Raw genomic sequence first — 22970 nt, forward strand, 5'->3', positions numbered from 1 at the left:
GATTTCATATAGGGTAGTTCTTACTTTTTGTTTCTGAATTAAATTATTCTAAATTACTGTTTAATTCTAGCATCTGTTCAAAGGTGCTCTAGGACAGTTTCAAACATAAATATGTTTGCTTTTTGTATCTCTTCCCATTTAGGTAGCTGTGTTGGTAATCACCGTCACATACATCTGCATTTGTTCTATGAACTTTGGAACAATTCAATAATTTGCACCGCTTTTGGATCTTACGTGGTCATTTTTGTTAAATATTTCTTGGACAAGAAAGTGGATGAAATGACAGTATGACATCAGTTGACATTAGCTGGCAAACTTTCTTAAGTCTATTTATATGAATTATTGTTAGTGTTCTTTTACTAACAGTGAAGTTGATCAGAAATTTTACCATACAGATGTTGTGTTTATTAGAAGTAACTAATGTCAGTGTTCCAGCATACATAATAGTCACCTGATGGAAGGGTATGTTATGGGATTTTTAACCTGTTTACAGAACAATAAGTCTTTATGACATACGTGGCCCATTGCTTTTAAAATAGAGATTTAGTCAATGGAGATTAGGATGAAAACTTAGCTACACCATATCCACTAATTATAAATTCTATAAAGGAAATGATATCGCTTCACCAATTTATTAGGATTGAAAGTTTATGCAGTTCAGTTCTCAGTTGCTTCTTGTATTAGGGGAAGCTGTTCAGTACGCTGTGTTCTCCGTTATTAATCAGTAATGAAGCTTCTGGCAGTCTTTACTATTGCGTTAATGACTAGTTTCATTTTGGGCTCTTAACACATTAAATTACCATTTAAATAAAGATTAATTACTGCTCTTTTATTTTTAGTATTTTAAGAGTAGTTATTAAAAAGTTACGTAATAAATACTACTTTGTTCAAAATAGAATTGTTCCACTTAATGGGATGTGAGGGCAGTTAACGGTGAAGAGAGTAGTTTGGGAATAGTGACGGGTTCTTAATATTTTGCTTCTGTGCTGTGAGCCCAGTGGCGAGATTGTGAAAGTTTTAGGTTTGCTTACGGGGAATTTTCTGCCAAAGTTAGAGCAATCTTTTTGTGTCAAGGACTAATAAAGAATCGAGCTCTGTACTGCGACCTGCAGCTCGGTAGCCATTATCTGTGATTTTATTAAACTGAAGAGCGGTGTGGCTGAGATGGCTAAACCTCCCACCTACACTTTGGGGCTGCAGTTTGGTCCCAAGCTATTATTTGCCCAACCGTCCGATTTTCCCTCAGCAAATATGCTTTTAACTTAAAACATGATAAAGCATCGCAGAGCCCTAGCAGGGAGAGGCCTTGCAATGGGTGGTTGCCTCAGGATCGTTTCTCTGATCGCATCAAAACCAGCAGACCCTCCAGATACAGATCCATCCACCTTTACTGTGAGATCTGCGGGCAGCTTATCAGTGACTCAGAGAATTTACTGCAGTGTTCTCAAGAGCCGAAACATCTTCAGCGTGGCTGTTTCACCTTTCTCCAGACACAGAGGATGAACTCATGTCTGAGAACCAGGCTAGACCTCGTTTGTGACTCCTTCAGCAAGATCAGACGCGTGTAGATGATTGCTGAAGTGATTGGCCACAATTTTCAAAGCAATCTTTTCAAAAAAAAAGACAGCAAAGGCGTGACTTGGTGAAAGAGATGCTTTCCATAGACCATTTCTTGAGTTAGATTAAGCTGCTAACTTGTTGACTGCGGCTGGGATGTTCTCGCTCCCTGGGTGACAGCGGCTTCTACTTCCAATTAGCGATCTCCGAGCTCGGTGGAGTGCCTCTGTCCACTCTAATCCCAAAGGACAGATGTGGAGTGCCTTGGTAGGGTGTACAGCTCTTCAGGCTGTTTGAAAGTTTAGGAGCAGGGTTAGTCCAACTTTCCCCATCCACTCAACTGCTGTCCTGACAGAGCTCCACAAGAACAGCATCGTGTGTGCAGTCCTTCAGCAAAATATGTCTAAAAGTTTTCCTTCTGTGCCTGCTGGCAGCCAGTAATGGTATGTTGGTACTCTAATTATATGACGCTTTGCTTATTGGCCTTTCGCTAAATATTGACAGGGGTACTTGCTTTCAATGCCACAGCAGGAAAGGATTTCTAGTTTATCACAATGAAGTCATAATCTGAATGTTGCTTCTGCTGCTGCTCTCTGTATTATTTTGTGCTGTTAGTATACTTCATGTGAGATCAAATGCAGTAGAATAAAATATAAGGATATCATGCCTTCATCTCAATGAAAATAAGTGGTTACCTTGTCGTATCTTTGCAGTTCCCTCTTGTCACCATTATCCACAAAATAAGTTGTCAACACGGTTTAACCATCACTTTCAGTTATTAGGGTGTCCTGGGGCGTGGGGTTCTGTCAGGTAGGCAGTGTATCACTGGTGGAGCTACCCCAGAATTAATCTTGAGAACATGCTTAATTATTTTAATAAGTTAATAATTTTATTAACGAGTTTAGTGTAGTTGAGGATTACGTGTACAGGAGTTGAGGATTCGTGGACCGATTCACGTACTGATGATGACAGATTGAAAGCAGCGCCAGGACAAAAGAGAAGCAGCCCAGGGAGGACTGACTGAACTTTGGCTGTAGGTAATAGGCTAGGATGAAACGTAATAAAGTATAAAAATATGCAGTCACAAAAACAAGCACATCTGCCATCTTCTGAAGCTTCCTCATTTGACAGTGATGTGTCTCAGAAAAAACAATGGTTGTTTACAGGGGAGCTGAGAGAAGTGGATTTCATGCAGCAATGGAAAAAGGGAAATACAGCCCTAGAACCTCTGGACTGAGACGTTCCTGAGAAAAAAGAACGGGGGATTTATCTGTAGGTGTATGGTTCTGGTTGCTCCCAAGTAATACAGATTTGTTTGATATTGTCTATTAAATGATAGTCTGAACATACTCAAAAACAAAACTCTGGACCAGTGATAGCAGTAAGAAAAAAAAATCTTTGTCTCTTGACTTCTTTTCACTTCTCTACACGTTGATGTTCTTTGTTAGAGTTTTTCTCAAAAGCAGTTGCTAACTCTTAGGGGCAAGGAGTCCTGACTGCCCACGTGTTTGTATATGGAATATTAGAGCCCTCAGTCCTGCCTGGAAATTGTAGACACTAATAATATAAATTAATAGCAATATATTTTGTGTGTCTGTTTATATTACAGTAGGTGCCAGCGTGCAGTGGGCACGTTTGCTCTCTGCAGGCACACTGCAAAATAATAAAAAATACTAAAAAAACTCCAGCATTGGAACTGGTGATGTAAACAGAAAAAGAATAACAACGAGGAAATCTGCCTGAGCACTGGGAAAATGAGGCAGTTTATTTTGTGTGCTGTCACAATTGCTGTCCATAAGAACAAAATGTTAATGAGCTATAATTTTATAAATTCACTGTGTTCTGCTGGATCAGATAGTCCCCATTTTGCTTTTTCTCATGATTATGCCCATGAATTTAGTTAACAAATTTGTTCTTTGTAAAGTATAGAGTGTTCCATAGAAGTCCACAGAATTAAGAAGATTACCTCTGCAGTTTTCTGTTGTTGCTGCCAATAAGATAGAATAATTGGTGCTTGGTTTTAGACTATGGGTTTTTTTGTTGTTGGTGGTGGTGTGTTGTTTTTTTTTTTTGGCAGCTTTTGTTGTTTCAGCATGTAGTAGGTTTTTTGAAAATCCATCCAAGTTTGTTCTTGCTAAGCATAGGGTAGGCTAAGCCTTCTGGGAAGATTAAAATAATAGCTAATTGATTGTAGATTTCAATATATATTAGTTTTCTACTTCTGTATTAACTGTTTAAGAAAGAAAATATCTTCAAATGCTTATAATGAGTATTGGAAAAATGAACAGATTGCAATTTTTAAAGCCTTCTTTTTCCTGGTGTTTTGGAATATAAATATATCCAAGCGATAGAAAATTAGAATGATAATGCCTCATTTTCCCAAAAGCTTAAAAAAAAACAAGTGCTGGCAAAGGAACCTTGTGAAGTTTAAGAGAAGCAAATGCTGGGTTTTGCATCTGGGACCGAACGTCCCCCTGTGGCGTTCAGGCTGGAGGCTGACTGCCAGCACAGCAGCTCTGCAGGAAAGGGCCTGAGGGTCCTGGTGGCAAATAAAGACCAACCGTAGCCTGGTTTGCGTTAGCTACAGCACAGCTGTCAGATCAAGGAAAGTCACTCTTGTCCTCCACTCGAGCATTTGAGACGCCACATCTGGAGTAACTGCATGCTGGTCTGGAGTCCCCGGTGCACGAGAAGTCACCCAGCGGGAGCGACTGCTGCAGGGGGCCGTGAGGAAGGGCGGGCACCAGGTGTATGAGGGAAGGTTATAAAGATACTGGGTCTGAAGAAGAGAAGTCCATCCTTGGAGGTTTTCAGAATTTACCTGGAAAAGGTCCTGAGCAGCCTGACTCGTCCTTGAAGTCAGCCCTGCCTAGAGCAGGAGGTTGGGCGGGGTGGTTGCTGGAAGTCCCTTCTAACCTGAATGTTCCCAGAGCGTGAGCAGCCAGCACTGTGAAATACAGCTAGTTCTTAAGGATATATATATATATATATATATAACTGCATCATTTAGTGTGTTCATTGGGAAATAGTACAGTTGGATGCTTCTGAGCCTCCACTGTTGGTGACTGAATAGAGCTTAATTTCAGTAAATAATACACAGCATACCAGTTAGCTCTCTTCCCCTATCTTTTCCTAAGGCTGCAACTATCACTGCATTTACTTTCAGTACTTCCATTCTTAGTATCTCTGTTTTTTTTTTTTCCTGTTAAATGTTTACCTTTGTGAATGACTGATTTTTCTCATAATATCAAAAATACGAGAAAATACGTCTTTCTTTCCGTTGAGGGCTAGAATTGCATTACCTTGCAGAGATTCTATAGCGCTCTTTCAGAAAACATTTTCTTCACCATAGTATTTACTTAGAAGAAAGGGTTGTTTGGTTTTGTTTTTCCTTTGAAGTAATTTTGCAGCTCTTTTCATGTAACGAGACAGTATGGATTTTTTAATGGAGTGTGTGGTGTATGTTGAGAATAAAGCGCCTTTGCTGGCTTAAACTAAAGATCTGGGAACATAAGTGAAACTGAGAGATGCTGCTGTTCTCTGGAATGCCTATAAAATGTAAGAGGTTTATAGATTATTCAAAGCCGCATAACTAATCTTAAAGATAGCAAAGAAAAAAAAAATAAGTAGTACAACTGGCTTCCTGAGTAGCAAAGCTCAAGAGTAACGGGTTGCAAAAAGAGCAGCCAGAGGGTAACTATTGGATGCAAACACACCGAGGAGATGATGTAAATGTGTGAAATAACGTGTAGCTGTTGTGCATAATGGGCGGTAGAGTGGTGAGAAACGTGGTACAAGTTGCTCTAGAAACAAAACTTCGCTATATGCTGGGAAGCCACGTTCATGCCATCTGACATTCATACCTTTCCTTCTCCTCCAGTCTTGTCTGTGTCCCTTGTTCCACAGTGACTCCAAAGCAGAGTCCCTCAAAATTAATCCTTCAGACCATTCATGTTTTCTTCTTCGCTTCTTTTGTTTGGAGTACTCTTGTCATAATACCTATGAGATGAAGCCAACCAGCTATTCTTTATCGCATTAAGGATGGTTGATTTGAACCTTCTGGTTTTGTTTCGTTTGGTAAATAATAAGATTTGAAACCAGCAGTAGCTAATGGAAGTGTTATCGCACTTTATTTTTTGTGATTTTCTCTTTTTTTGTCTGTTTTTGTTTTCATACTGACTTTGCTTTCTTACTTTTCTGGGTAATTTTCTAAATATTTTACTATAGAATAGAATCATAGAATATCCCGAGTTGGAAGGGACCCACAAGGACCATCGAGTCCAACTCTTGGCTCCACACAGGACCACCCAAAAATCAGACCGTAGGTCTGAGAGCATCGTCCAGTCTGCTCTTCTTTGGGCTGAACAAACCAAGTGACCTCAGCAGCTCCTCATACGTCTTGCCCTCTAGACCCTTCACTATCTTTGTAACTCTCCGTTGGGCACTCTGTAATAGTTTTATGTCCTTTTTATACTGTGGCGCCCAAATCTGCACATAGTGCTTGAGATGAGGCATGACACTTTTGGATTGTGAGAAGTATAATCGTACGGAGAACTGGATTTTCAGATGATGTGCAGATTGTGCTTACAGTAGCTTTTCTATGCCCAATGGTATAAAAACAAACTATGTAAACGTTAAGACATGCAGCTTGTCTCGCTATTAAAATTACGTGTGCTAATATGCAAATAGTTTTTTTAATCATTTTCCTTATTGAAGAGATGGCACAACAGAAGGGTGAAGTTGTGTCACTAAACCACGGAGTTATTGCTCACCGCCAACTGAAAATTGCTGGGGAAGATGCAGGGGGCGAGAGGTTTGTTTTAGCACTAGATGAGCATGGGCCGTGCAGGTTATTTCTCATCTGCATTGCATTGATCCCTCCTACTTGTCACGGTGGAATAACCGAACAGGCCAAATTGCGAAACTGCCAAATTCACCATGTCATGGTGCAAGTTGTGTTTTGTTGTCCTCCCCATCGTGGTCAGGTTGCTCTTTCCTAGGCTTCCATGTCTGAGAACATTTTGGCTCCCATACATTTTGGGACTTTGGGACTTGTGATTTGGGACTGGCACCATTTTTTGTTTTGCTTTCTTCTGTCTTAAAAAAAATCATCTTTTGCAGAAGAGGGATGATTTGTCCACGATGATTTTAAGCTCTCGAATGTGGTAATTTGTTGCTGCAGCTGTTACTGTGCTATAATTGCATCCTGAAACCTGTTTGGGTGTGCCTGTCTATGTAGAAAGCATAATTTGTTCTGAGTAATTGAGGATACCTTGCTAACAGCTGTTTATGGGGCCAGCTCCTATGCTTGGGTTGAAACAGACAGTTTTTCCTTTGATGCAGACATCCTAACGCTTAGTTTCCATCAATACAATTGCATTTGCATTTTCTTTTGAGTAGAATTCAATACTCGAACAGTAGAGCAAATCTGCCCAGGCTTCTCAGAGTTGCAGTCAAATTTAGGAAACTCGTTGTAGATAGTGTCTTCTCTGAGAAAGGGGTGTCCTAAATCTGCGTGTCTTTGTTGTGTCCTTCAGAAATTACGCTTTTCATGCCATATGATTAATCTGTTCTCGTTTTTGAAATCAGGCCTTTGTCTTTCCTTTCTGCATTAGACCAGAGGCTTTTGTTGGTAGTGCAGGCAAATCAAATAAAAGGAGTAGGATGGATAATGGTCAAGGGGGAAGAACAGATATAAAAAATGATTTCTAAATAAAATGGTAAAAATCAGACCCTATTAGAAATTAATTCTAGTAGAATGAGACAATGGTAAGGTACTTGGACAAAGTCTTTTAGGTCTTTTTTAAGCATTTATTAACAGCTAATTGGTTAAAAATACCATGAGAACAGCCAAGATCAGGCTTAAGGGGGGAAGAGAAAGCAAACTGTTGTTTTTAACAGTTAATAAGCAGAATAGATCTAAATTTGTTAAGATTTTTAGGGGTGAGTGATTTTGAGTCTGAACTGAACAAATGAGGTTGAACTTGATAAATGAGCTTGAACTTGTAGTACCTTTGCAAAATGCAGATGATAATCTCTTTAAAATAAATTACTCATGAATAAATCAAGATGTTGAAGTTGCAAAGGGTGAGAGATGGTATAGCAGGGCAATTCTTAGACTAGGAAATTGTTTCTGAGACCTTTCTTTATAATATATATAGAGCGTACAGTGAACACCATGAATGAGAAATATTTTAAAATGTCAGATAGTGATAAGATTGGAGAAAAACAGTTGGCAAAAATTATCGTATTGAGAGGTACTGTGCTGTTTTTAGGGCAAGTAAAAGGCAAATGCAGATTAAATTTAGATAAATGGAAAAGAATAGGCCCGCAAACAATAACACAGAAGGGAGAAGAAATATCAAATGAGATAATTATGCAGGATATCGACCTACAAAGGAAAAAGGGTTGTGGATAATATCCTGTCTAATTATAATACCCATAAAGGAGGGCAGCTTCAGCCACCACCTACTCCACAGGCTCCCTGTATAGACCATGGAAACCTGTTCATTTCAGAGGGGGAATCCGAGAACCACTAAGAGCAGAGCCTGGCAGGTGCCTCACTGGGTCTCTTAAATCGATTTAGGGGTGTCAGTCTCCCTCAGTGGATTACATACAAACCTAGGTCCTAAATTTTGAGTACCTGAAGTGATGGTGCAGGTACTTTTGCTGCACGTCTCTCTAGACGTTTCCAATTATGAGATTAAAGACAGGAATAAGAACAAATTCTTATTGTACAGCTGTTTTAACTACGTGAGCATATTCAGTGTCATATTCCCCACAGACTGGCATTGCAGCTTAAATTTCACTTCCACTACTGCTAATAGATTTCCAGAAATCTACTTTTTTCCACCATTTACATTCTCAAATACAATCTGTAAAACCTGAGATGTCCTTCAATCTTCAGCTCTGTTAGACCTGTGATGAGAAAGCTGGTGATTCTTACCCAGGGTTAGCTGATTAATGTGGAATGAAAATAGATTGTGCCCGTGAAAGGCTGTCCAGTCTGCAAAAAGATGAGATTCCATACTAATAAAAATGGTAAGGGTGTTTATCTCCTACGCAAGGAGCTGGTAACTAGCACGTGTACGGTTTGAAGAATGCCTCTTACACCTGGAAGGCCATAATCCTAGGGAAAAACAAAACTGTACACAGACAGCAGATCAGGTACGAACATCTTTTTGCGTTCTTAGGATCACAGAATGGTTTGGATTGAAAGGGACCTTTTAGAGATCATTGAATTCCACCGCCCACCCTGCCATGGGCAGGGACACCTCCCACCAGCCCAGGTTGCCCAAAGCCCCATCCAGCCTGGCCTTGAGCACCTCCAGGGATGGGGCATCCACAGCTTCTCTGGGCAGCCTGTGCCAGGGCCTCGCCACCCTCTGAGTGAAGAGCTTCTTCCTAATATCAAATCTAAATCTGCTCTCTTTCAGTTTAAAAGCATTACTCCTTGTCCTGTCACTAAACAGCCTGGTAGTAATTCAGTCCTCTATGGGCATAACTCGCAGTGAAATATTCTATTAAATGAATTTTTTCATGAATTGACTTTCATGTGTATCATTGCAAGGCTCACATATATAATTGCTTGGCGGCGTTCCAGAATGCTTATAGTATTCGTAAATTTTCGCATCTGAGAAAGAGAAATATGTACTGAAACTCAGTTTAATAATAGAAATGCAGTATCTTGTTATGTAATAGTCAACAAAAACATTATTTATTTACTTTTGTTTGACAACAGTAAAACTACTGCAGTTCTATCTTTCTAGCATAAAGTGAGAATAAAAGTGAAGAACAACAGAGCTCAGTGGTGCTATTATATTTCAGCAAATTGAAGTTTTCAAAATGCCACTTCTGCTTCTCTCCAAAGGAAAAAAAAAAAAGGTTGATTGTAGAGAAAATAGCATGTTATATCTTTGGGAAAAATAATGTAGAAGTATTTGAAAAGGAGAAATCAAAGATGTGGCAGCATTGTTAGAACCATTGTGTAGACGTTCTGTTTGTATTGCGAAGAACTATAGATGTTTTCATTTACTGGGGAGGAAACTGTAAATATGCAATATTGCTTTTTATGTTACTAACTTCATTGAGTTACTGTTTAATTGGTATATTGAAAAATTTCTGCCAGTGACTTTACAACTGAATGCTATAATGAAATGTCACTTCTTTTCAGAAAAATGTTACTTTCTCTTGATTAGCTGAAGTATTAAATTTGTTTCAGTAAATGAATCTATTGATTTTAGCTTAATGTGTTGTAATAAAAAAATATTTGAGTATGTTCTCAGTTGGTAGATTCATGAGATGCTGTGCTGGTTCTGTACAGGCACTGGTGTGGGATTTTTATCTATTCCTCGTGCATCAAGCAGAGAAGTCAGCATTGGCACAGAAGGGAAATAAACACCTCGGTTCTGCTGGAGGACATTTCTCTCGGATAAGCTCTGCAAAAGTCATCCTCGGGCTTTTTTTCTCTGGGTTATCCAAGACCCAGTGGGAGGGAATGAGGCTGTAAGAAAATAGAGCCTCTTAGTCCAGCTCTTCACTCCAAGTCTGCCAACCCACAGGCAGTTTTTTGGAGGTATTTATGTCGCCCATGGTCCGCTCTGCCTTGGGGAGCCACCCACGGCCTGCATATTAATGCTGCATCGCACGAGAAATAAAATGCCCAATTAGTGTCATATCTTAGCCTATCTAGTTGTAATTTAATGGTAATACAGCCAAGTGCAGCCCAGCTCCCGCTTCATTTCATTAGTGGGTCATGGTTAGCCATGCTTGGTTGCTGACCACCGTAGCAGCAGATGAACTGAGTATTAAACCATTTCTTTTCTATAAACAAAATATCTGAAGAAACATGGGTGGGATGTAGGGAAGAGGCTGGTTTATAGTAGAAACAGCGTACAGGAAGGTGCAAAAGCAAAATCGGAGACAATAATGCTTGCTTTCTTTTACGCAGTAATGCAAGATGCCACTCACTGTATTTTTCTACATCATTACGTTCTCTTTCCACTGGTTACACTCTGGCTGCCGTTAATGCATAGAAAGAGGTTTCGGAGTAACTGAACTTCAACAGAAGGAAAACAAAGGACATCTCTGAATAATTTAGAAGGACATTTAGAGATCAGTGAGTCAGAGGTTTCAGACTTAAAACACCGAAGTTAACACTAAAGCAAACAGACTCTGAATAAAAGCTTAATTACTAGCTTGTTAATATTTCATTCAGAACTTTAAGGAAAAAATCTGTAATTAGTAATTAGTAGTTATAGCAGGAAGCTGCAAAACAGGGCTTTCGGTTTCAATTTGGGTTTTCCCCAGAGTGCGCGCTCTGGTCTGACAAATCAGCTCCTTTTTACTTTGGGTTTTTCAACTGTAGAATTATGTATATAAAACCCTTTATCTAAAGAATACTAATGAAGTTGGTTTAATGTAGAAAAACACTTTGAGATGATCAGAGTTGCCGGTGCTGTTCCCTGTTCTTTCCTCTTTTCTTACCTCCTTCCAGCACTGCCTGTTCTTGTAGAGAAAAGCCTTTAGGAATTTATTTCTTCTAAGTCCTTCCTGGCTGGACTATTAAATGATTGATTTTGACATTGGCCATCTCTAGAATGGGTTTATGATGTTATTTGTAATGCTGTTACATCATGCGGGAAGCAAATCAAATTTTTTAAACTGTATTTTTTACAGCACTAATGTTGTTTCAGTCTTGGGCCCCAGGTGGAGGAGGATGGCCACTCAAACAAAACTTGAGCACAGTGCTCAAATTCTAATTTCTCCGATTTCTGGAGGGTTTAAGAATCAGCCCATCAGGAAGCGTTTGCAGACCAGATCTGTCTGAGGAGGTTTTTTTGGAAAGGACATCTGGTTAGAAAACCCAAGTGACTTTTCTTGGATTTGCTCGCCTTTGGCAGCTGCTGCTGGTTTGCTGAATAAAGTCAACGTTTGTGAGCAAAGCCAGGACAAATGTGCTCATCTAGAGCGGGCATTTCCAAATTTCCTGTCTTTCAGGGTTTTGGTAGGTTCTATTTCCAAATGTGAATTTTGTCAGAGTTCACCATTCAAAGTTGTAACCCTGTTTGTTAGTTGATGGCAAAAACTCAGAAAACAACCAAAAAAAAAAAAACCACACCCTGATTTGTCTAGAAATGTTTCTGTCCAAACAGACCAAAAAGTTTAGCGGTGTCTCTGACCGCCACATCGGGTAAAGTCGTCTGAGGCCAGCTGTGACTCTCGCAAGGCCATGACTATTGCACGTCCCTGTGCGTTCCTCCACCTTGTGATGACAGCAACCTGACTGTCACCCACCCCACGTCCATTACAGCGCTGTCCCTGGAAATCTGGCTTCCTAAACCTGCAGATTCTTTAATAACAAATGGAAAGGAGGAGCTTGCAATGAACTGTAAAGCAGGAAGGACCCCTCCTTTGCCTCATTTACCAGCAAATTTGTGCCACTGATGGATTAGCCCTTGCTTACCCTTCTTTGAGACGACTGACCTCAGCAGCTGACGGGCACCGTCAAGCCATTTGCTGCATCTCAGCCACCATTAACTTCCCTATCTAGCCCTTTCCGTTCTGTAGTCCCACAACAATCAGGAGGAGCTGCATGCATAGATTTTTAGATAGCGGGTCAAATTATACTGAACATCTTTAATTGCTTTTGAAGAAGGAGGAATAAAGATTTCTGTGATTTAAGCCTCAAAGCCAGTTAGGCTTTGAAGTTAAAGGTAAACGATTCAAGAAAGGGAGGGAGTTCGAGCCAGCTCAGCACTAGAAAGGCAGTCAAGAAGTGAGTTAGGGCAGTTGAGGACTTAGACCACAGCAGTTGCTTTGATCAAAGCTGATTTTTGAAAGTCTGCATTAAGCCAGTAGCCATTAATCTGTTTATGTTGTGATGTATCAGGAATGAAAAAAGCTAAAAGCCTGTTTTCCTTCTAACTGAAATCACAGAAGAATGAAAAATACAATGAAAAATCCTTAACGTGGCTTTCACAGCTCTTTTTCCCCACCAAATCTTTGCTTTATTATTTGGATTTTGTAGTATTACTGAATAGATTTATTTGGCTCTTCTTGGCTTTGTGGTTTTTATTGTTGCAGTGTTTCATTAAGGCATTTATCAGCTTCCTCACTTAGGTGGTTCTAGCAGTCACCTGAAATTCATCCGGTGTCACGAGCTACAAAACTGAAGGTTGAGTTCTCAGTGCTGCAAACTCCAAGCTCAGCAGTCGGGGGTAGTCCCATCCCCTCAAAATGATGAGGTTTTAAAAATGGTTGTAGTTTGACTTTTTTGTTATCCAGTCCTTGAAAATTTAAAGTTCTTGGTTTCTTACAGACACAGAAACTAAAAACTTTTTTTGAAAAATATGTTCTACTCTAAGAGACTGGTGTGATTTCAAGATCTGGCACTCTTTAAAGATACTAAATATTGCACAGACTGTATGAAAGCTGCAGTGAACAAGGCTCAGCTGTCTTCCTTAGCTTGACCCTCTGGTTCTTAGGAGAGTTAGTTGATGACAAGCCGTTCAGTCTAGTGGAGTGGATGGGAATTGTCTGAATTTTTATTTCCTGCAGGTCCCTTAAGTCTCTGCATGCTCTACTATCAGATTTATGACTAACTAGAAATTGCCTCTGAAGTGTATGAAGGAAAAAAATTGACTACTTTTTGTAAACATTTCCAAGGCAAAAAGTGAAACACATTAAATATGGGAGATTAAAAGTGAGTTAGCTTAGTTCTGGTCTTAGTTCGTGGGAACATTCTCCATTCTCTCTGTACCATCTCAACATTTTCAAGCATTAATAGGATTTTTAGATGTTGAAAACATTTATAAATTTATAATCTTGCTCCCTACCCCCAACCTTTCTAATAATGCTTTCATAGCATGTTTAATAATTTACATATCACTTAGATACCAGTATTTGATAATGTCAGTATGCCAAATTCAACTTCCAGCGTTATATGTTTCTTCATATGACTGCTATAGTGAGAATATAAAGAAAAATTTTGATTATATCTTTTTTTTTTCTGTTGTTATTCAGTAATGTTCCAAGGCGAAGAAATGTGAAGCATGGGGAAAGCAGAGCTGCTAACAAACCAGTTTGGGCTTTGTTAGGCAGTGGATAGACGCATGAATATATTACATATGATTATCATAAAATTACGGCCTGGAAATTGAACAGTCATGCTGCTGCATTTTAGGCAGTACATTTATAATAAGCTGTAATAAAGTAAACACTTTGAGTGGATATAAGAATAGGCATTACTTGCGATCACAAATGTACGTTCAATTGGTGCTTTTGAAGCCCAGTTTAACACAGCAAACAGATTTCCTTGTAGCGTTGACACAGTTGTTCGCAGTGGTGAATTTTTGATTTATGGGGAAAAAAACTTTAAGCGTATAAAGCTAGCTGTTTGGGAGCAAAATGGAAGAAAAGAATATGATTCATAATGGCTGTTTTTTGAAAGCTGCATGTTGTTACAAGTAAAAGTGGGTTTGAAAGACTCACTCGCAATTACTTGGTACTTTGGATTCTAGTTGCGATTTCTTTTGGTTTATTCTGATGTCATTTGGCGTTTTTCAGAAAGAGCAGAATATCATTTCTAAGAACGTTTCACAACCTGGATAAGCAACGACTAGAATTAGGTTTAGGGCCTGATCCTGGTAACTCTAGCACAAGCTAACTGATTTTATGATACCGCCCTGAGATATATAACTTACAAGAATAAGAGTTTGTAGAGCCAGGGCCCAAATAAACAGCAAACGATGCTATCTGAGTTGGAAAAGAACTTTTTTTTCAGTCAGCACAAGAAGGCTGATGGGAAGCTTCTGATGGCACAGCTGCAGGGCTTCTCCCTGCAAACTGATCCACGGGGGGACGGCAACAAGCGACAGATCTTCTTGTCGAGTGTGAGACAGACAGATAAAACGAGATAAAAATAGACTCCTACGGTAGTAACAACTTGGATATAGAGAAAAGATGAAAAACAGTCCTATGAGAAAGTATACTGTAAAATCGAGGTATGATAAACATCGGCATTTGTTACAAGACCCATGTCCAACATGCAGAAGAGACTATGTCAGAATTAACTTCTTTATTCCGTCCTGACAGTCACCTAGCTTCCCTCTCTGATTTGGAAGTATAGAAATAGTGTTGCCAGACGTTGTAAAACAGTCGATAGCCTTGCTTTGTCTCTGGAAGATTTGTTTTGGTTTTTACCGATAAATTATTAAAGAGATCTCAGCTGCCCTGTGTTGCAGGATTTCTTGGTATCATGAGCGTAAGTACCTAAGGGGTAATTACGACGGGCTTTGAGAACCTAATGGGGGGGTAAATGCTTTCCCTGGTGTGTGACCACAAACCATCTCTCTCTGCTTCCCCATTTGCAAGCTGAGAATAGTAAGCCTTATGAAATTCATAATTTATGAATGAGGTGTTGTTTTCAAAGTGTATTCTTTGTTGGTGCATGACTCTTGTGGCTGGATCTTTGTTTCTTAGCATGCAGAGCTCTCAGTTTGGGGCTGTCTCCCTTCTGTAAAAGCAGTTTGAGTGAATAAAAAACACAAATCGGGGTTAAGAGTGGTTTTCATGAACTAGCTCATGTCAAGCAGAAATACAGTCCTCAAAATAATTCAGGTTCTGGGTGAAATGTTTCCTTCAGAAATCCCTGCTGCATTAGGATTACAGCTTTTCAGTCAACTCACACCACATATCCTTGCTGATTTAGCTAGCTCTGTCTTCCCCTCTTGGAGTTTCTTACCTTCCTCGTGGGGGGTAGCTTTTTTTCAGAAACCTCCTGGGGATTCCTTATATTCCAGTGAAAGGTTTTTGTTTGTTTTCTGTGTCACCCGCTCAACAGTTCTGCAGTTTGCTGGGGTATTCTCCTTTGCTTGCATCTGCCTGTTTTAGTTCAGGACTTGGACAAATGCCCTCAAGTTTCGGCCTTCAGGGATGCTGAAGGGCTGACAGATTATTTGTGCCACCGATTCTTGCTGTGCCAAATCCAAGAGGGCTACCTCTGGCCTCTGCAAAGTTCGTCCAGGTGCTTGTGGTGAAGCATTGTTCTTACCTGTTTCTCCAAATTCACGAGCTGTACAACAAGTGAAGCTCTGTTTGCCCCAAATCCACATCATCTTCTATGAGTGTTCACACTGACTCCTGCCTTGAGAGCTCTGTTACTGCTCTCCTACCACCTGGAGGGCTGCTGAAGTTGCCCTGTCCCCTTACAGGTTCCTCTTCTTCCATCCATGCGTGCTGAGGGTCAGACTGCCACGAGATGCTTTTTTAATACAACTTTATTTAAGAACTCAACCCAATGGAGGTATGCTGAGTTTACGGGTCCTTAGCACAGGATTCTTGTTTCTCAGTTTCTGTAGAAGATGTGCAGGGAGATCTGGTGTTCTTTGATCCAGAAACCTCTGCTGAGGAGGGTGCCTGGGCGAGGGCTATCTATCTGGGACAACTTCCATTTATTACGTTGGTTCATTTAACTTTTCAAGACCTGTGGTCCTAAACAAAGCTCAGAAGAGCACAGGTTTCTTACAGGTAGTTCAAATGGTGTTGTAAAGTTGGGTGTACCTTGTAACCTTCCAGGATACGTTAAGAAATCTATTTCCAGCTGGCACGGAAAGTCATTAAGCTTGTAATATCACCAACGCAAGGAAGGTTTGTTATTCCTGATGTTGCCATCAGTCAGTTGTCAGGAAAGCCCCAGGACTGCAGCCCATTTTACATATCAGGAAATGGTATCCATATTTGAAATTACTACACGTAATATTTTCTCAAAGAATATCTTAATCTTACATATTAACAGGAAAGAATAAATCATGAACTGTGAGTACTAGGCACTGGAAGTCAAAAAAAAAAAATCTACAATTCAGAAAAAACACGCTCTTGTGACTTTGAATCACACCATTTTCCTTTCTGGTTTGTTCTATGATGTTCCAACACTGGGTGTTAGCAATGTGGTTTAATGTATTGTGAACAAAAATGTTAAAATTTTTGTATTTCTTTACGTTCCTTCCCAGGAATGAGCGCTCAAAATAGGAGCATTTCCTATGCACACAAGAAGCAGCGTAGTTACATTTCAAAGGCTTCCTTAATGTTAAATAAATGTATCAACTGCATTGTGTTTACCCAAGCTGATCACTGTTTGTTGGGTAATACATTACTTAAAAGGACACACAATCAGTATGTTTAATTTAGCAACAGAATTGGATTACCAGTGTTGTTATTTTACTTTTGACACATCTATGGTTTTGATAAAATAATCTCTTGAATTGTATTAAGAAATGGATATTAAATTACGTTATGAAATCTCTTCTGGCTTGAGTAAAAATATGAAGCAATTTACTTAACTGATGAATTTCTGCCAGTTGTCAGTGTTAATATTTGTGGGTCTGCGTACGGTAATGGTACATACAGGCATTTAATAACGATCCTTTATATTTTTGTAATTCTTTGAGAAGTTTTAGTTTTACTATGGAAAACACGAGGTACTTTACATGAAGTGGGAAGAAAGTTGTTTAAAGCATCTGAAGAAGCTGTCCAAAAATTGGGAAGAAGCACTGAAGGAATAACTTTGAGTCTGAAGCCTTCAGAAATACCTCATTTTGAGTTTGGCTTATCATTTTATGTTCAGAGGCAGTTCGTTTTGTTACTGCTGCTGCTTTGTTTCTGTCTCCATCCTGTTCCTTCAGGAAGTCATGACCACTCTTCGTTTCCTCTAAACCCCATGTAATTGTTCTTTTCGTTCCCTGGCTGTTGCCATTGCTCATCCCCGACCTTCGAATGATGCCGTTACTGCTGCGGAGTCACAGGAGCAGCGGGCAGGTTAATTTTCCTCTATTGTGTAGGTCATTCAGTCCTGCTTGAGAAGTTCAGAAATGATGTCTGTAACGCTGCACTGGAGTGTGGTGGGGCAGTCCCAGCGTTTGACAGTAACGCAGAAGGCAGGATTTCAGATGTGCTGTTCTGCCGGAGAGGCTTCGCTTCCTAAGCTGTCACTTGTGGCTGAACGTACCCCGATCTCCTCAGGACAAAGGAGCTTGCAAACGTCATGTTCTCGGACGGTTCTTGGAAAAACATGGTTTCATGTTTGCAGAGTGGTTGACAAGAGAAGGGTGGGCTGCAGTTCTCCTCCAGCAGGATGCTGGGAAGCCACCCAAGGGCTTCTCCCTCGTGTGCACAGGGCTGATCGCTTGTTTTGGAATGTGCTTATTTTGCTTGTTTGTTTGCTTCGGCTGTGAGAATGCATCCTAATGGAGAAAAGTTAGTTATGTTATCAGAGAGGAAGAATTTCTTTCTAGACCTTCTGTCAGCTCTGAGCTTTTTTCCACTGCAGGCATTGAAACTCAAGTTTAAAAAAAGAAAACAGTTCATATGCTTGAGCATTATCAAAAAAGAATGCCTCCATTGCACATGCTAGCTATTAAAAAAATCTATTTTCTGAGGAGAATCTGCTCTGTCTTGCCTCTGTGTTATAATTCCTTGTTTAATTCTCTGTTTCTAAATGGAGATCGTTTTAATTTCATAAGGTTTCAACTGCTGCTTTTGCTTATTTGTTCTCATGAAAGTTACCATTTTCTGTGTCTATTATTGTGATCATTTCTTCTGGGATCTCGGAAATAGGCTGATGACTTTGCATGTGGAATAAGCAAGAGAAATAGGTGCATTGAAGAACAATTTTCTTTCTATAAATGTTTGGTAATAGAGGGGAAAGTGCAACAAAAGGCATTTAAATAGAGAAAGGATTGGAAATAAAGGATTGGATATAGGATGTTAAGATTTTGCTTACAAACATGACTGTCTTTTAAATAGACTATTTACTGAGATAAAATAATTTCAGTTGCTTTGAAAAACATATGTATATGGAAACATAGGCCTTCTTTCAGTCAAGTCTCCATTTATCCAAAAACTTACCTCTTTTTTTCTTTCTTAAGAACTTGAATATGAAAAAATATGAGCATTTGTAAAGTTTAAGATTTTCCATTCTGGACAAGCTTTCTGAAATATTAACTACTTTAATTTCTTACCATTAATACCTCTTATGTAAAGTAGCAGCTTGCCCTGGGATTTCTTTCTCCTGAGAAAGTAGGGATGATGAGGCTAATGTTTGAATCAAGTCTTCAGAGAAAATATACACGTGTCAAGTAAAACAAAGAATGACTCAACGGGGGAAATGGTGGCCCAGTCTGATCATCAAGTGCTGAGTGGAGGTGCACAGAAAAACCTTGGCTACTGGTAGTATCACAGAAAATGCAGCTATTTTCATGGGACCAGACCTAACTACATTCAGTGTAAATGGTTTCTCTTTTTTCATCTTTTCAAGATTTTTTCACATCCTGCCCTAACTTAATGTAAAATGTGGCTGCATATAAACACACTGTTGTGATTCATCTCAAAATGACTCCATTAGTCTGCTAAGCGAGGCAACTTAAGATGTGTTAGGTATTTCTCTTTTTTAATATATTTTTTTTCTGAAAATGGGGAATGGAGGGAGACTTGGGTGAAAAAAACAGCAGTTTTTCACAGTGAATAGCACAAATGATGGTGGCAGGGGGAAACCTGTCTCAGCAGGGAGAGGCAAAAAGCTGTTTTCTTCTTGTAGTCTAATGGTCTGTATTGTGTCCAGCCAGATTTGATGGTGAGCTGTTGCTAAAGTGGGGGTGCAACTCTTGCTCACTTTTTTCCTATCATCTAGCAATCTAGCAGTAAGGTAGCGAATCACTTTCCAAGAGGGAGCTAATCTGTATTTTTAGCAAGTGATTTCTGTTGGGTAAATTGGCTGGTTCCTGATAATTAGAGCAAATGCAGTCAGGAAGAGCGGGTGCTCCTGCTCCCCCTCTGGGTAGGAATGCAGGTAGTGCACGGGCTGGTGACCGTCCGTCCCCGTCCCCAGGACACAGCTGTGGCCCAGACCAGAAGCACTGTCCTGATGCACATCATCTCCAACAGCCCAAGTCTGAGATGTGATCCTCTGGGATTCTAATTGTGACCCGCTGTCTGAAAATAGGCTAGGGAATGAGTATTTAATGGAGGCTCCGTGGAGTCCTTAGTGTTTCTGTATTGAAATTTCCATCCTGAAATCACTGAATGCTGGCTCAAGGCGTTTTATCAACAGTGAGGCAGAAGTATTGGCACTCCACCAACAGCATCGCTGCTGATGAAGATAAGTGTTTTGGCTGAGACCTGCCGTCATTCCTAGGACGCTTCTCCCATTTCTGAGAAGTGCTGGCTGGGGGAAATACCCCTCAGGAAGGGAAACGGTGGTGCAATATTCAGTTACTCCTACAGGCTGTAATACTCCAGGGGAAGAAGAAAGGCTGAACCTAGTCAAAGGGAGAACCAGGAAGACACCATTCTGAGCAGTTCAGAGTGAGTTCCCAGAGGGAAGGAAATTCAAGACAGTTAGATTTGATGGTTTCCCTCTTCCACTCTGAAGCTAAAGCACCAGAAAGTAGCGTACAGGTGATAGCAGATGTAGGATGTGAATTATCGATGCGAGGATCACTGTGGGCTTGTTTAGCACTGTGTGTAAACAGTACTCGTTTAGAAGTCTACTAAGATAGAAAAATGGTTTTAATGCTGAAAAACATGTTGTGCTCAGAGTACTTGTCGTCTTAATCAAAAACACCCAGGATTTGCTAAAATGTACATAAAAGCTATGGTAGATACTTCTGTAAGACTGACATCACTTAAAGTATTGGGATCAATATGTGCTGTATTTCTTCCTTTATAAAAGTAATTACTACAACTTGCAGTTGTTAGAGACTACGATCACCATTTTTCTAACAGGAAAAATCATTTAAGTCAGTGCTTTGGCAGGTGTTCATATTTTGTAGAAGGATGTGTCTCTCAGATTGCTAATGAATGGCCAAGCGACTATCTAGGTAGTTAATAATGCTGCTTAATTGCCACAGTCAGGTAGAGCTGCCATCTAATTTATTGCTATTCTAAGCATCCAAACACTGGAAGAATGATAAACCATGAGAAAGCCGTATGAGATTGTTATTTAGTTGAAGTCATTGCCTTCAGTTTTATATATTCCTCTCTCTGGCAGATGATCCTTTTAACATTTTCCTGCTTTGGCAGAAAATCAGACACATGGCCATACCCCCCGCTGCCCCCATTTCCACTAGGCAGCTGTTTTCGAAGTAATACACCTTCCCAAGTCCTCGTGCAGCCAACAGTTCCTTCCTGTGCTTGTACATCCATAGTGGGCTAGAAAAGGATACTGTGTTTTCCTCAATATACCTAATGGAACAAGAATATGTCCAGTGAGCACGTGTCAGTCAAACATCTGGACTGCGTGGAGCTTTTCCACGTGGATGTGAAGAACTAAGGTGCTGTGCAGAGGGGCAGAGGCTGGTCGTTTGGGTAACTGGTTAATTTGATCCAGGCGATCATGAGCAGATGCAAAGTTTGCTTGAGGATTAAATGATTTTAGGAAAAAAGCTCTTTACAGGTGATGGGATGGGGAAAGGAATAATGCGTGACGTGGAAACCTGACTCTGGCTCTGCAGCGTACAGCATAGCAGGCGTCAGTTGTAAGCGAGTTGAACAGAATTGTCTTATAGCATGATTTTTGCTTGACAAGTAAAATCCCAGAGCTCCCTGTTTGGGAATGAACAGAAATACTCAGAGTAAATGCCAAGCAAAATGTTACGGTCCTGCTTATCAAATTAAGGACAAGGCATGTACCATGCAGTGTAGGATGACTCAGTCCATGTAGAGAACCTTTTTGTTAATTAATCGCCTTTATCTGGAATTAATGGAAAACAGGTTCATGTGCTTTTTCATGGTATGTGCTATTAAGCTGCCTGCAGACAGTTATGGCCTTTTTGAAACCTGCATCACCCTAACGGTAGTAAATTCCTTTGTCACTGCTCAGGAGTTGAGTAGACAACAGAGGTGAAGAATTATGCTAATGAATTGAAATAACCAGCTCCTTTTTATGAGAGCACTTAGGCCAAGATGCTGAACCCATTAATACAACCCGTGTTGTATTACCCCGTGTAGCTTTTGATTGGTAAACTCTAGCAAACTAAGCACAGCTAGTAGTTAAATACAGATTTGTACTTATGAAGTGGCTCTTTGGAACAAAGTGAAGTATATGGGTAAAATTGTTAAAGCCTTAGATAAGGTTCTCCAGTTACCATGGTTACTTGAAATTTTTGCATTGTATCATAGATTAGGATGCATAGGATGAAGTAGCCAAAACAACTAGGAAGGCCAGTGCGTGTAAACTACATTTCCAAATCACACAGCATTGCCAAACAGAGACAAATAGCTCAGGATATTGGTTGCTGACAAATCTATGAATCAATAACACGAGACCTGAAGGGTATTCATGTGTGGCTTGAAGTCCCACATTATTTTGGAGTTATAATTGTTATTATTTTTTTAATACAAATGAGGAGGAAAGAAAAAAGAAAAGAAAATATCCTCAATAAAGTAGAGTGGAATGATTTTCCATAAGCTCTTTCTGGTATTGAAATCTGACATTTGGCTTTGAGACCTTCAACAAAGAAGGTTGATGAAACATGGATAATACATTTCGTGCACTTAGGCTGGCAGTAGCACTTACACTGGAAGCAGTTTATTCCCATGGAAACCCATTTGCATTTGGGCCAGAAGTGACTTTTTTCCCCTCTGCTAGAGCTGCTGATGTTTTAGCATAATATAATTGCTTTATATTGACAGCAGATTTGAAAAGTATTTTTAAAATGTTGAGTAGCTGAGCATATGTATATGGAGATGGAGTCTGTGCAGTTTTTCTGCGTAGGATGGAGGCACGTTACTGAAAAATGCAGGACAGCTCTTCATCTTGGGTTATTTGTCACAAAAAGAAAAAAAGTGAAATGCATAGTATGTTTATCCCAACTATTTTTTTTAAACAGGTAACAAAAGAACTGAAGCAGTATGATAATAAGATTATAGAGTGCAAGTTTGAGAACAACAGCTGGGTCTTCATGAGACAGAGAGTAGACAAAAGCTTTCCAAATGCCTACAGCACTGCCATGGGTGAGTAGAGTAATACACTTTAAAACTTTCTCAGGCTCACATTTTGATTTCTTAACTCTGTTCTGGTTTAAGGGGGAAATTTGTTGTGTGTTCTCATTTCTACTTTGAATCCTGGCATATATAACTTATAATAATGCTTCACCATGCAAATGCTTCTGTCCTGTTTAGCTTTTATGTGCCATGAATCGTTTGGCTTCAGCGGGATTGTTTAATGAAGTCAATTACACAGATACTCTCATGCGCTATTTTACATAATGCAGAAACAAGCGCCTAAGTCTTTGCAGAACTGCAAACACATACTCAAAAACACTTTCAATGGTAGGGCACACCTTTTAAGTGAGACCCAAGAAAGATTTTATTTACAGTGGTACTGTAGTAGCAGTTGACTAACAGACAACAGTTCC

The 22970-nt window shown here is 39.8% G+C and overlaps 1 protein-coding gene across 3 annotated transcripts in view; it reads left to right on the top strand.

Moving 5' to 3' along the window:
* The window catches only part of RNGTT (RNA guanylyltransferase and 5'-phosphatase), a 187828-nt gene that overhangs the window by 159797 nt on the left and 5061 nt on the right, over positions 1–22970 (top strand). For 2 of the 3 annotated variants that reach the window (XM_080585426.1, XM_080585425.1), the window contains one exon: positions 22443–22566. In XM_080585426.1, the coding sequence (XP_080441552.1) occupies positions 22443–22566 (124 nt within the window). The other variant, XM_080585427.1, reaches the window with a different exon arrangement.

This window comes from Anser brachyrhynchus, assembly GCF_964034855.1.
Source record: "Anser brachyrhynchus genome assembly, chromosome: 3".
In the NCBI taxonomy this organism is placed as follows: Eukaryota; Metazoa; Chordata; class Aves; order Anseriformes; family Anatidae; genus Anser; species Anser brachyrhynchus.